The 12,403-nt window shown below is 46.0% G+C and overlaps 3 protein-coding genes across 6 annotated transcripts; 1 reads left to right on the forward strand and 2 right to left on the reverse strand.

Moving 5' to 3' along the window:
* Positions 1-66: 66 nt before the first annotated feature.
* On the reverse strand, positions 67-1,405 carry LOC6739140. The gene is made up of 2 exons (XM_002085897.4): positions 1,128-1,405; positions 67-1,076 (listed from the first exon to the last, which is right to left on the reverse strand). Exons 1-2 carry the CDS (start codon positions 1,310-1,312, stop codon positions 143-145), a joined length of 1,119 nt encoding a protein of 372 aa, XP_002085933.1. The 5' UTR covers positions 1,313-1,405; the 3' UTR covers positions 67-142.
* Positions 1,406-1,651: 246 nt separating this feature from the next.
* Positions 1,652-7,095, forward strand: LOC27207092 (transmembrane protein 64). 3 transcript variants are annotated; one of them, XM_016182840.3, is made up of 4 exons: positions 1,661-2,702; positions 5,696-5,819; positions 6,259-6,420; positions 6,561-7,095. In XM_016182840.3, the coding sequence occupies exons 1-4, from the start codon at positions 1,999-2,001 to the stop codon at positions 6,678-6,680; spliced, it is 1,110 nt and encodes a 369-aa protein (XP_016032989.1). In that variant the 5' UTR covers positions 1,661-1,998; the 3' UTR covers positions 6,681-7,095. The 3 variants fall into 3 exon arrangements, 2 of the variants coding, with proteins under 2 accessions (XP_039149458.1, XP_016032989.1); XR_005543999.2 differs by lacking the exon at positions 5,696-5,819 and having other exon boundaries at positions 1,652-2,702; XM_039293524.2 differs by lacking the exons at positions 5,696-5,819; positions 6,259-6,420; positions 6,561-7,095 and adding an exon at positions 3,490-3,763 and having other exon boundaries at positions 1,653-2,702.
* On the reverse strand, positions 5,006-12,082 carry LOC6739141 (alanine--glyoxylate aminotransferase 2, mitochondrial). 2 transcript variants are annotated; one of them, XM_016169070.3, is made up of 4 exons: positions 11,870-12,082; positions 10,018-10,342; positions 8,525-9,599; positions 5,006-7,231 (listed from the first exon to the last, which is right to left on the reverse strand). In XM_016169070.3, exons 1-4 carry the CDS (start codon positions 11,889-11,891, stop codon positions 7,097-7,099), a joined length of 1,557 nt encoding a protein of 518 aa, XP_016032991.1. In that variant the 5' UTR covers positions 11,892-12,082; the 3' UTR covers positions 5,006-7,096. The 2 variants fall into 2 exon arrangements, with proteins under 2 accessions (XP_016032991.1, XP_002085934.1); XM_002085898.4 differs by lacking the exon at positions 5,006-7,231 and adding an exon at positions 8,046-8,352.
* Positions 12,083-12,403: the final 321 nt, after the last annotated feature.

The following is a 12,403-nucleotide window of genomic DNA, read 5'->3' on the forward strand; positions in this document are numbered from 1 at the left end:
CAGTTGTGCCAATTAAAACTGCTGCTATTGAACCCCCTCTTAAATCCTAAGAAAAAACACATTAAAATTGTTTAATGGGTCAGTATAATACAAAGTGCAAAAAGGACTCCAATCCATATTATTACAGTGTTCTTGTAGCTTTTCAAGTGGCTCGACTTGGAGGAGAGTCTTTGGAGTTGCGCGACACGGATGCGATGCTTTCCGGATCTTGCTGAAGCACGAGACGAGTAAAGGCTAAGCTGAGGAGAAGTGCCTGGCCTAGAAGCTCGCGCTGATAGCGCTCTTGCTGCGAGAATACGAGGCGTAAGTCAGCGGGAAAGTCGATCAGTTTGCGCAGCTCCAACGGGGACTCTGTTTCGGGGATCTGATGTTCCACGTTGTAATGGGTTCGCATCATGGCCAATATCGTGTCCTCGGACGACACGCGCTCAGTACCCACCAGGTGATTAAATAGCCGGGCTGAGAGAAAACGTCGCATGTAGTAGACGTTGTTCGTCTTGTTCTCATCACCATCTGAACGGGCCATCAACGAGAAGCTCATGATTGCGGCCACCTGGGCCTTCTGGATGTTCACGTTCTGTTGATCGATGCTCCCTGGGTTGCTGCTGGCCTGGGCCATTTGTGGACTCTCCATGACGTAGCAATCGGCCTCCGGTATCTGGTGAGATACATAGAGGCAGCGGCGGGAAAGTTCTGACAAATGCAGCTTCTTGTCGTTCAGCTCATGGTGCTGCCAGTGCGTGAGCAAACAGGGAGCTTCGTTGCTCCCGATCTTTAATCTCGCCCAACTTACACTGGTCACTCCGATGCGCACACCTACAGCAGATGCAATGCGGGAACGCTGTCCCTCGTCCATGGCCGGTGTTATAAAGGGCGCGACTCGTGCAGTCTTTGGTCTATTTTCCCCTACGGCTGCGCTCCCACTGCTCGGGGACGCAAGCAGACTCTTGAAGAACTTGGTGGTCACCTTCAGTCCGAATCCCTCCACATACAGGATGTCGCTGAGTTCCTGCAGCGGTCCGTGACGGTCCTTCCAGTTTTGCAGCTTGGTGGCCCTCGCCTTGGTTATGTCGTAGCTGGGCAGGATAATGAGTACATGTGCAAGGCAACGTGGGGTGGCTACCTACTTGGATATCTGATTCATGCCGTTTTCATTAATCGTCTTCAAGATCTTTAAACGATCTGCATCCGAGTAGGCGGGCAAGAGGCCGATGGCTTGGTCGCTTTCCGGCTGACCGGATCCGTGTTGCTGCGTGGACGAGAGTCTTAGGCATCTTGTCGTTACGCCCAACAATGAGCGCCGGCACAACATATTTTCCGTTATATGATGTATATTTGTTGTTACTTGATATCGTCTAATCAGCTGTTAGGTTAGTGGGACCAAGCTATTGTTTTCAGTTTTCCTAATTAATCGATATACAATGGTGCACCATCGACGGGCACAAACAATTTATAGCAACTAATTGTTAAGTGTAAAAGCTGTGGGAAATGGCAGGTATTTCACACAGCAAGCATTATAAAGGGAATACTTTATAAATATAATATAAATCACATTAATTATTTTTTAAGGAAAAAGAATCTGGACCAGTCCGTACACTCATATAGCTATGGCTAGCTATGGCTAAAGAAAAATGCTAAAAGCGCAGCACTGCACGCTCTCTGTGCTCTCCCATTCTCTTTCACTCTCGCTGCGGGAACTCGAAGTTCCAATCGGAACGTAAACGTCGGAGTGGCAGTCGTGTGTCGATTGTTGAGCGGCTGTGGCACATATATAAACAATAAATACAAGTCGTAATTTTAATTGAATTAAGACAAAAACAACAACGGTTTCTGGGACTCGGTTGCCTTGCCATATGTGACACAAAGCACACACATGCGCCCGTAAACTCAGAACTCTGTATTTGCGCGAATGTGGGTGCATAAAAGTGAAATTTCTCAGCGACAAGTGGAACAGAAAACGGAGAAAGGCAGAGCTGTGGCCAAGCGAAAATCCTGGTCATGTCGTTGGAATTCGAGATCAGCAGCTCTCGCAACAATAACAACAATAAAAACAAAAACACGTACGGCTATTCGAACAACAATGATACCAACTGCATCATGCAGATGCCAGTGCCCGCCTCCACCGCACCCGCCTTCCCTCAGCTGATCCAGGCCAGCTGTTCCAACGCCGTGGAGGTGGATCCACCAGACAGCAGTGCGGGGGCTGCCGGCAACTCCGAAGCCCTCTCCGCCGCGCTGCGCACACCGGACACGTCGGAGGACAGCGAATGCGACCCGTTTCTAGCCAGTCGGAGAGCTACCCGCTCCTCCTCCACCACCTCTGTGCTACGCAACCGGAAGCGCAACTCGTGGTGGGGTCGAGCCCACAGCTTTCTCACCCGCAACTGGTTCCTGGGCTGCTTAGTGCCCGCCACCATTCTAGGCGCCCTCGTCTTCATCGGATGGGCGACGCGGGACTACGCCCGCCAATTGCTCTTCTGGATCGAAATGCAGAACGCCTGGATCACATTTGCCGTATACATGGGGCTCTTCGCTCTTGTCAGCTTCCCCGTGGTGGTGGGCTACTTTGTTCTGCTCATCACCGCCGGTTACCTGTTCGGCTGCCTGCGCGGTTGGGTCACCGTGATCCTGGGCGCCAATCTCGGCATCGCCGTTGCCCATGCCACCATTCGCAGCTGCCGGCACCGCATTCCCGTGCAAAGGTGAGTGCTTTGCTGAGAATACACATGTAGGGTTGCGCGTCTGGTGATACTTCATCGACTTCTTAAAATCATATATTCTTGCGTCTTCAGTTCAAAATGGTTCGATATTCTAGAAACCAATTTGTGCACTTTATGCCTCTGAACACATAATAAGTGGTATAAAGCATACAAGTTAAAAAGCTGAAAATCTCAGGCCTTCAAGACTCGAAGCTCCGTTGAAAATGCATAGTTTATTTATCTGTTCGTTAAGGAGTGTTAAATACTATGCACACAAATCCCAAACTGCGGAAAATTAGGTGTACTAGCTTGTAAAGTCATGCGGTTTGCTCGTGGAGTTTGTCGGTACACTCCGTTGAAAAGTATGAATCAGGTGGAGGGAGGCGTTTTGTCTGTGTATCCTTGGTAATGATCTCCAACCGAGCCTATTTGTCCGTTCGTCTGTCGGGATTTAACAAACTAATCCGCTCAATTTGGTTTTAAATCATTGCGGCGATCAAAAACCGCTTCTTAAGAATAATTCAGTTTTTAAATAATAAAGATGCAGTGGTCACGCCCATAACGTTGATACTTTTTTTAAGCGGATAACTTTATGCGGCACCATGATCTGTGTATTGGCAAGTGCTACAGAGTCCATATGCCCCTTCTACCAGCAGTACATATTCAAATTTATTGCGATCAGGGAACCCTATCTTCCATAAGTCTCGCTATCTTGTATCAAGCTTATATTACCCATTGCTCTGTGTGTTTTTTCTATTCTCCAATGCTGCGGTTCCTTCGAAATTTTAAGTATTATGCCTGGCAAGAGGTGCGTCGTGGTTGTTCCGCAGTGGCCCCATCGGATCGGAGTGATGTGCATCTGGTGCTGCCAACGGTCTGGCCCTCCGAGCTTACCAAGAGGATCCGCCCGCTCCCAGTGCCCGACCTGATCGAGAAGTTCTCCTGCGATGCCCCTGGCGGCCAGTTCGCCACAATATCCGAGTACCTGCGCTGCGATCCACGCCCCGACGCCGTTCTCCTGCCGGATGAAATTGATCTACACCGAAAAATGTCCCTGGACGACCTTAATTCTTATATGCACGCGAAGGACGCATTCAAAGAGCCGCAGAGAAAAAACCGCATATTTTCGCACGTTCTTGTGATGGCCGGAGCTGACTCAGCTCGGAGTTACCCCTTTCGGCAAAGGCCTGACTTCCTCTATCTTTGCGACTGCTTGAGACCAGGGGCAGCATTGGTTCTCACCCGCAGCCGAAAGCGAAGGACTGGCGCGTTGCTGTTTCTTTCCCAGGATGTGGACTCACAGCTGTCCACCATCTATAGCCATATGCACTACGTGGACGACGTTCTGCCCCTCGCAATGCTTAAGAAAAGTTTACTCTGGCTGTTGAGGGATCTCTCGCCCGAGCTGTGGCACTTCTACGAGCCATCGAGTCCTGTCAGCTGTATAGTGCAAGAGGTGGCTCATGAAGCCAAGATTCCCATGGGCAACCCCCGATACATCCTCCAGTACACACGCACCGTCAAGACCCCGCGGGAGCTGAGAGCCCTGCGTCGGGCCAACGCCAGCGCTGCGGACTCCATGGCGGAGGTAATCGCACAGCATTATCAGATTCCTCAGGAGCTGGCCGCTTCATTTGACTACAAGTGCCATATGCGGGACGCCCGTCCCGACGTGACAAAAATTTCGTGCGGTTTGGATGGCAATGGGCTGTGGCAGATGGACGCTGGATGTCAGTACGGAGGCTACGAGGGGGGACTGGCCAGATGCTGGCCCAGCTCGGGGCGATTTACGCCGCCCCAGAAAATGATTTACGGTGCGCTGTTGGACATGCGTCGGGATCTGTGCTCGTTGATACAGTACGCAGGAAGTGAGGGTGCCGTCCGCACACCTCTGGAACTGCACGCCGCCTATTTAATCCTTCTGGCTCGGCACCTAAGGGAGCTCCGCGTGTTGCCCAAGGGTGTCGGCAGTGCGGCCGAGACAGTGGAGATGGCCCGCAGGTTCAACTGCTCCCCAGTCGTCGTCTCGCACGTGGGTCTGGGAAAGCGAGACACCTGTCGCAGACTCCTTGACTATCCCTTCGCTCCCGGAAACGTGGTGTCGCTGCGGCTGTCAATCTCTATTCCCGATGACTGCTGCCAGGCCTATCCCGAGTTCCGGGGCATTCTTTGTCAGCTTGGCGACACCCTGCACATCCGGGATGATTACTCCGTGGAGCTTCTTACCGCCGCCTGCCCCAGCGAGCCCCAGGACATTGAAGTCTGTCTACATGCAAGCCGAACCAGGTCGCATCGATTGTGGAATGACGGTGATCAAAGTGGATCTTGTGACACACGACAATTGCAAAGCCACGGTGGCGACAACTGAGCGAATACATTTGCCCAAGGAATATCTGATAAGGGCAGTTATTCCGCGTAATCGATATCGCGTAACCACGTCGCCGGCTCATATAAATGTGTTGTATGTTTTGTATATACGTACTAAACACTCATTTGTCATTAAACCCGTTTGCAATTAAGACCCGCTTCTTTGGGTAAATACCCCTTTGTCGCTCAGTCGGTTTTGATCTCCTTATCAGACATTTGGCGCGCTGATAGCAGAAAGCATTACATTTCCGATAATTACTAAACTAGGTTCCACTACCCAGCGTACCTAATTCATCAATTATCAATTACGGCGCCACATGAATTTTCTTCAAAAATAACACATTTATTTAACATCACATTTACCAAGAGCTATATACATAGGCCCACCTAATTACAGGCTATTTGTGTGATAGCATGAAATCAGTGCCTACCAATTTTTATGAGGGAGCGTAAACTGTTTCGCCGACGAACGGTGGAACTGGCTTATAGCCCCAATAAACATTTCCTGATTGTTGGATAAACTCACTTAGAGCCATGTTTCAGCACTAGCACCGCACAGTTGGGTGTAATTATGCATAAATAATAAATAAATGAAATGATGAGACCCGTTCGATTGCATCTATTTGCAGGCTGATCAAGAATGACACGGGACGAGCCATTCTCCGCGTCATTTCTGGCCCAAAGGCATTTCGAGTCGTTCTCTTTACCCGACTTACCCCCATTCCCTTCGGAGTGCAGAATGTGATATTCGGAGTAAGTGACTAGATTTCGTCAGATCTATTGTTATTGTTGAACTTGTTCAGACAGGGGTGAGGTCGGAATATCTGGATATTCTTTTATTTTATTTTATTAACTTTAAGAAATCGAACGTAAAATTAATTGAACCAAATATTCTTTACACGGACATGTAAATTAAATTGTGCAAAGCTTTGTGAATCTATATGAATAATTATTTATACTGCAATAGTTAAATAGCTAATTATACGAATAATACAGCGCGTCAAAATGCTTAAATTAAGAGACGGTTACTAATATATGTGCATATTCGTCAAGTTTCACTGCAGTTGAACTAAATAAAAACCAGTTTTCCTTAAAAGTCAGGTGCTTTCCCCCCTTCTGACACTGTCGTAGTTCAAAAAATCATGGCACGCTTAAACCATTCAGTTTCTATATCAGACTATTATTTTCACAGATCAGTTCCATCAACACAAGAGACTACCATGTGGCCACGCTGATTGGGTTGCTGCCAGCCCAAACCATCAATGTTTACTTGGGTTCCACGCTAAGGTCCATGCATGAAGTGCTCAGTGATAACGATACCAAACTGACGGGGTATATCAGCTTTCTGTTTGAGGTAGGTTAAATCGCGTGCTTAATAGTTTTTGAGTTTGTACATTTGAATTGGTTCATTATTGGTGTTTAATAAGTCCACAGAGCTCTTTGTTTAATGATCTTAAGTTATTTAAGCTACAATGTGTCTTTTGTGTCTTTAAGGTAATTTGTGGCGTGGCCTTGATGTTCTGGGTGTTGCAGAAGGCAAGAAAGGAGCTGTCTGAGACGCTGCTGAGCGCTGATTACAATAACGAGGGCAAGCATCCCGACGTACAAGTTTAACAGGAGCCACTTGGAGAACGGAGTCCCACAGGACCCCCAGCCAAAGAGAATCTCCAGGACTTTAAAAGAAGACTGCGTTTTTGCATTAACTAGTTCAAACTAAGGCGATTTTCGAGTTGTTTTATTTATTTATGCTCAAGGCAATGCCATTGAAAACAAACCTTAAGCTAGCCTAAGCAGATACGGATTCGAATCGCACTCGTTCCCTTAAACTATGTACGATGCTGTGTCATGGCTCACATCACATATTACTTCTAAGAACTCCTGAGATGTACATTTATAACTAAGTCAAAGCCTCGCTCAAAAATCGCTAGCTCTTAACCTCGATTGTTGGTCATAATGCTGCTCTATAATGTTGTTCAATTATTAGTTTGTAAGCGAATAAGCGAATAAAAGAGCTCTGAAGTACAACTTATCTACATCATCGTTGTGCTGTTTCTCCAACTGCGAGGGCTTTTGCTCATATGAAATTTAAACGCTTCCTCCAGTGTCTCCAAGGCGAATTCCACGTCTTCGGCACAAAGACACAGTGGTGGTCTCATGCTCATCACCTAAAGAGAAGAGGAAACTTCAACATATTATATATATATTAATGACCTACAGTGTAGAAGCAAAAATGTATCCTGGAAATTTTACATTTCACAGGGATCATTTTACAGGTCAACTTTACCAGATACTAAATTTAAAACTGAAACGACAATTTAAGATTGTGTGTCTTGCTCCAATGCTTTAGAAATTATTTGTAAAGTAATTGTCAAATAATGTTTGTTCGCTTAAACTTTGAAAAACCTACATTGCTACGCCATTTTTACATGTTTATATACACGTAAAATGTAGTGCATACTTTCAGTCATTTTGTATTTCATGTTTTTGTTGTGTCAAAAAGCAATATGTGTATCCTAATATCAATAATTATTCCTTTTTGAACAGTTCAAAATGCTAGAACGTGCATTTTCAAAAAAAAATAGCTTGGGAAAGTCTTCTGATTTTTATATAAATAAGTGGTTATAACGATTTTTAAGATAAATTTAGAATGGTGCGAGTGTTGATGGTAGATTATAGTCATAATCGGAGTTTAGGACTGCCAAAAAATGTACAATTTGGAATTTAAATGCTGTGGATTATGTTTTTTTCATGTGCAAATGTTAATTGAAGTAATTACAAGTGTACAAGTGTGCAACCGAGGTTTTAGAGAATCCAAAAGTAAGTTTTGTGTAAGTTTGGCAAGAGCGTTTGAGGGATCAATATGGAACTATTTTCCACCCACAGATGGTAATGGCAAAGATGCAAGATAATCTGGCCGTAGACTGTGGATTTTCAGGGGTGATTTGAACCCCATTTGGGAAACGCAGTAACATTTACTAGTCTTGTGGGATCTTCAACAATTTAATGTATAAAAACCAATTCTTTTAAATATTGAACAGTTGACGATTTAAAGGTCCATAAGTCTTTGTTAGGAGTAACTACTTAGAGATCTGCTTAGATAGCTTAGATAGTTAATAAATGCAGCTGAGACCATCCTACAAACGCTCTCCCGTGTATGTGTATTCGTCTTCTTCAATCTTCGTTAGTTATTCTCGGGCTGAGATTCCGTGATGGCCAGGGCCAGCACATCCATGGCGAACTTGGCATCAGCCAGCGTGATGCACATGGGAGGCTTAATGCGCAGAACCTGTGGAAATGGAAGGGAAATGATGCACCAATAGAGACAGGAGAAGATGATGAAAGATTCGTTCTCGGTGGAGACTCTTCAACAAACACGAATTTTTGTTAGTCGGACGTGCAGTACGAAGACAGACGAGCCCAAATGAGGATGAACTTGGCCCATAAGAAGCCTCACTTACATTTCCATGAAGGCCGCCGCGTCCAAAGAGCACACCTTGGTCCTTGCACTTCTCCCATATGTCCAGGACGTGCGGCGTAGCCAGAGGGGTACGCTTTTCACGATTGCCCACCAGCTCGACGCCGATCATCAGGCCTTTTCCCCGCACGTCGCCAATAATCTCGAAGCGCTGCTGCAATTCGGCCAGACCTTTGAGGAAGTACGTGCCCACTTCCAGGGAGTTGCGCTGCAGTTGCTCCTCCTCGATCACGTCCAGCACGGCAATGCCTACGGCACTGGCCATCGGGTTCCCTCCGTAGGTGTTGAAGTGCAGGGCCTGGCCCAGGGATGCCGCGATCTCTGGCGTGGTGACAACGGCTGCCAGTGGGAAGCCGTTCCCAATGCCCTTGGCCATGGTGACTATGTCGGGGACATAGTCGTGGCCCTCGAAGCCCCAGAAGTGCTCACCGGTTCGCCCAAAGCCAGTCTGAACCTCGTCGGCCACAAAGAGTCCTCCGTTAGCTCTGACCAGAGCTGCTGCCCGCTTGAGGTACCCTTTTGGGAACTGGACCGTTCCGCCGACCCCCTGGATTGACTCTGCAAACATAGCAGCCACCTTGCCGCGCGGCAGGGAATACTTAAAGGTCTCCTCCAGCTCATTATAGTAGGCGTCGCCGGCCTGGCAGCCCACGGTGCACTGGCATTCGCGGGTGGTCTGCACAGGGGAGTCCCGGCAGTTTGAGCCGCCCCAAATGCCCTGGTAGGGATCGGGGTTCATCACGTGCACAAGTCCGTTGTTCACCCCCGGCAGCGGAAAGCGCCAGGTGGAGTGTGCCGTGAGGCCCATGGTGTAGGGGGACATTCCGTGGTAGCAGTTGCGCAAGGAAAGGATATCCTGGTTGCCTGTGTGAAGGCGCGCCATTAGCATAGCAAGATCGTTGGCCTCCGAGCCGGAGTTCACGAAGCACACGCTCTTGAGGTCTCCTGGGAACTTGGCCACCAATCGCTCGGCATACTCGTGGATCTTGGGGTGCATGTAGATGTTAGTCGTGTGCCACAGTTTAGCAGTCTGCTCGCTGAGCGCCTGGTTAACCTTTCTACAAATGAACAAAATATGTCATTACATTCTACGTTCTACATTCTACATACTACGTGGGGACACGTATAACACAATTAACTTAATTTTTGAAGTACCCAGACTTAGTCCATGTATATTTCTTTTAATTTTACAAGAGAGCTTCTATGTTTTATTGGCCCCATAAAAAGAGGTAAGTAATAAAATAATATTACTTTGCACAAAAGTTGGCATTATCTTGTAATGTCCTATTGCTTCGATCGAAAATAAAATGACAATTCGGTATTTGCTTAAACGGAATTAAATCACACTGAAATCGATTCTCATATCTAACTGTTGAAAAATACTTTTTTTTCCTAAAGTAGTGAATATGTATTAACATTTAAATTCATATCACTTCCTTTTTTGTGTAAAGCCTAATAATTTCCCCTCCTGCTTACGGGTGACAATGTCCAACGGACACAGTAACGATTCCGCCAAACATGTCCAGGTAGCGCCGGCCCTCGTGATCGAACAGCCACTGCATGTGGCCAGCGTGGATCACAAGTGGCCTCTTGAAGTGAGCCAGCAGATTCGGTGTCAGGTGGTTGCGCCTGGTCTTGAGAATCTGCTCGTAGCTGGAGCCCTCGTAGGCCACCGGGCGGTGGTTGCAGTCGGGCATCTCTACCTGCAGCTGGGCTATCGTTGCGGGGGCTGCCTTTGAGTGCAGCGATGAGCTGGAGCTCCTACGGACCGAGGACCTGGGAGGGAGCCGCATGGTCTCAGCTGTTAGGCGAACGATGAGAATGGTTTAGTTGCAATCTAGATCTAGTTAAAAATCAATACCTTTTTTATTGAAAGCATGCTCATTAGCCTTTTTACTGATAATGCTTAGATCAATATTAATCCAAACCAAATACTAGATAGTAATGTTTTCTTTCGCTTTACCAACTTAGTAAGGAGTATCTGATAGTTGAGGAAATCGTTTGCTTTGCTCGTATTTGACTGCTAATAAACCACTTGGTGTTCGATCAATGTTTGATACGATTCGAAAATAAAAAATCACATTTGTCGCAAGCAAAAGAAACAAGACTTTTATGCGTTCTCATTTGAATGTTGTGCTCAGAGCGACGATCTATGCCCTTGAGCTTCAATTTCCATGCAAAAAAATAATTTACTGCCTACTTAATATTTATTACGAAGAAGAACTCAAGCCAAAAGAAACGAATTAAAAAGCACACAACGCTCTTTAAGCGTCAACTTTTAAAAAAATTTACCATTCGTGTCCAATATTTGAAATTTCCAAACTTTCATTGCATTGTATTCCAGATAACAACGTGAAAAAATTACAAATCTGAGAAATTCAACCCTTCCGAAACCAACAGTTCTATTTTTATACCCGTTACACAACTGATGAAATTTCGCGTTCGCATTCCATTAGCTGAGTAACGGGTATCTGATAGTCGAGGCATCTAATACTCAAATCCTGAAACTCCTGCATCTGATACCAAAGTTAAGAAACAAACACCACATATTTTAAACACAAAATTGAATATAGTTATTGTAGACTTGAATATTTTTTTAACTGAAACATCACAAAAGTAGTTTAAAGATCAGTCGTGTGTATAAAACATGTCTATTTTCACAACTGTTGATATTGGTGTATAAATCGAACTAAAACGCAATTTCCTAGTAAACTTGTGTTCAATCAGAAACATGTGCTGCACTTGCCCACGTGAGGTTCGAGTTCGAGTTCTGAACTATACACAATTTGTAAAGAGGTCATTGGCCGTGGGAAGTGTTCTTCAATTGCCTGTATTCAAATGCCTTAAATGCGCAATTGGGACCACAACTGGGTTGTTTATTAAGACTGAGCTGATCCACACAATTCAACTGATAAGAACTGGCCCCCTGCCAACAGCCTAGGCCACTCGAATTCCTAGTGAGATTGGGACCAGCTTGGACTGCCAGCCACCTGTCAAATTAAAAACTCTTATCACTCTTATCTGAACAAACACTAAATTTGACCGAACGTGGCGGACCACCCAATAAAATTATTTATAAATAGCACTTTTACAGGGGGAATCAGTCTCTAATCCCTAGATATTGTAAATCTGAGCAATTGTGCTTTAATTACTGTTACACTGTGTATGCTATGTCCACAGATTCCTTAATAGTGGCAAGTAACTATATATGATTATATGATGATGATCTCCAACAGAGTCAGGTGATTTATCTTTTCAGTTGAAATGTAAGGATCGATTCGATTTCCCTATGAATTAGAACACAAGAGACCATATGCAGAAAACTTACCTAACAAACGCTTGGACATCATTTTTGGCTTCGGATTCCTTTCTACGCTCTTATCACTTTCTATGTAAACTTTTCTGGCTTGGATGCACTTTTTGAACTCGAATCAACTGTGCGGCACGTGTTCTTCGCGAGGACAGTCGTCCACTAGTAACGGCGGAGGTGGAGCAACTGATAGGCGGGCACGATTCCGATTCCAGTGACGGCGGAGAAAGCTCGATCAACGGAGAGCTTTGGTCTCTGCTGTCGGATTGGAGAGCAAAGTCAAGGCCGCGGATAAGCACTCTCGTTCTCCCAAGGGGGAACTGTTTGGGAAGCGCTTGGAGGTGTTTGGCACAGTAGGTAAACAGCTTGTTGTCTCATAATAATTTATTTCAATTCTTGCTTGCTACGTACTGAAGCACAAACTACTGAAGTGCACAGGTAATCCTTTGTTCTTAACAAAAAATATATCGCATTTGCGCTTCTTTTCCATCGCTGTGCGGGACGTCCTGTCCCGGATTAGACTCGCTGTTTTTCTGGAGAGGCTGGCATTTC

Source organism: Drosophila simulans, chromosome 3L, assembly GCF_016746395.2.
Source record: "Drosophila simulans strain w501 chromosome 3L, Prin_Dsim_3.1, whole genome shotgun sequence".
Lineage (NCBI taxonomy): Eukaryota > Metazoa > Arthropoda > Insecta > Diptera > Drosophilidae > Drosophila > Drosophila simulans.

Coding starts and splice junctions, on each gene's coding strand:
- LOC6739140 (XM_002085897.4), bottom strand. CDS start 1,312: ATGTTGTGCCGGCGCTCATTGTTGGGCGTAACGACAAGATGCCTAAGA. Junction 1,077..1,127: donor GGCATGAATCAGATATCCAA/GTAGGTAGCCAC, acceptor TATCCTGCCCAG/CTACGACATAACCAAGGCGA.
- LOC27207092 (XM_016182840.3), top strand. CDS start 1,999: ATGTCGTTGGAATTCGAGATCAGCAGCTCTCGCAACAATAACAACAAT. Junction 2,703..5,695: donor CACCGCATTCCCGTGCAAAG/GTGAGTGCTTTG, acceptor ATCTATTTGCAG/GCTGATCAAGAATGACACGG. Junction 5,820..6,258: donor TGCAGAATGTGATATTCGGA/GTAAGTGACTAG, acceptor TTATTTTCACAG/ATCAGTTCCATCAACACAAG.
- LOC6739141 (XM_016169070.3), bottom strand. CDS start 11,891: ATGATGTCCAAGCGTTTGTTAG. Junction 10,343..11,869: donor GATGTCCAAGCGTTTGTTAG/GTAAGTTTTCTG, acceptor TTCGCCTAACAG/CTGAGACCATGCGGCTCCCT. Junction 9,600..10,017: donor TCCGTTGGACATTGTCACCC/GTAAGCAGGAGG, acceptor GTTCATTTGTAG/AAAGGTTAACCAGGCGCTCA.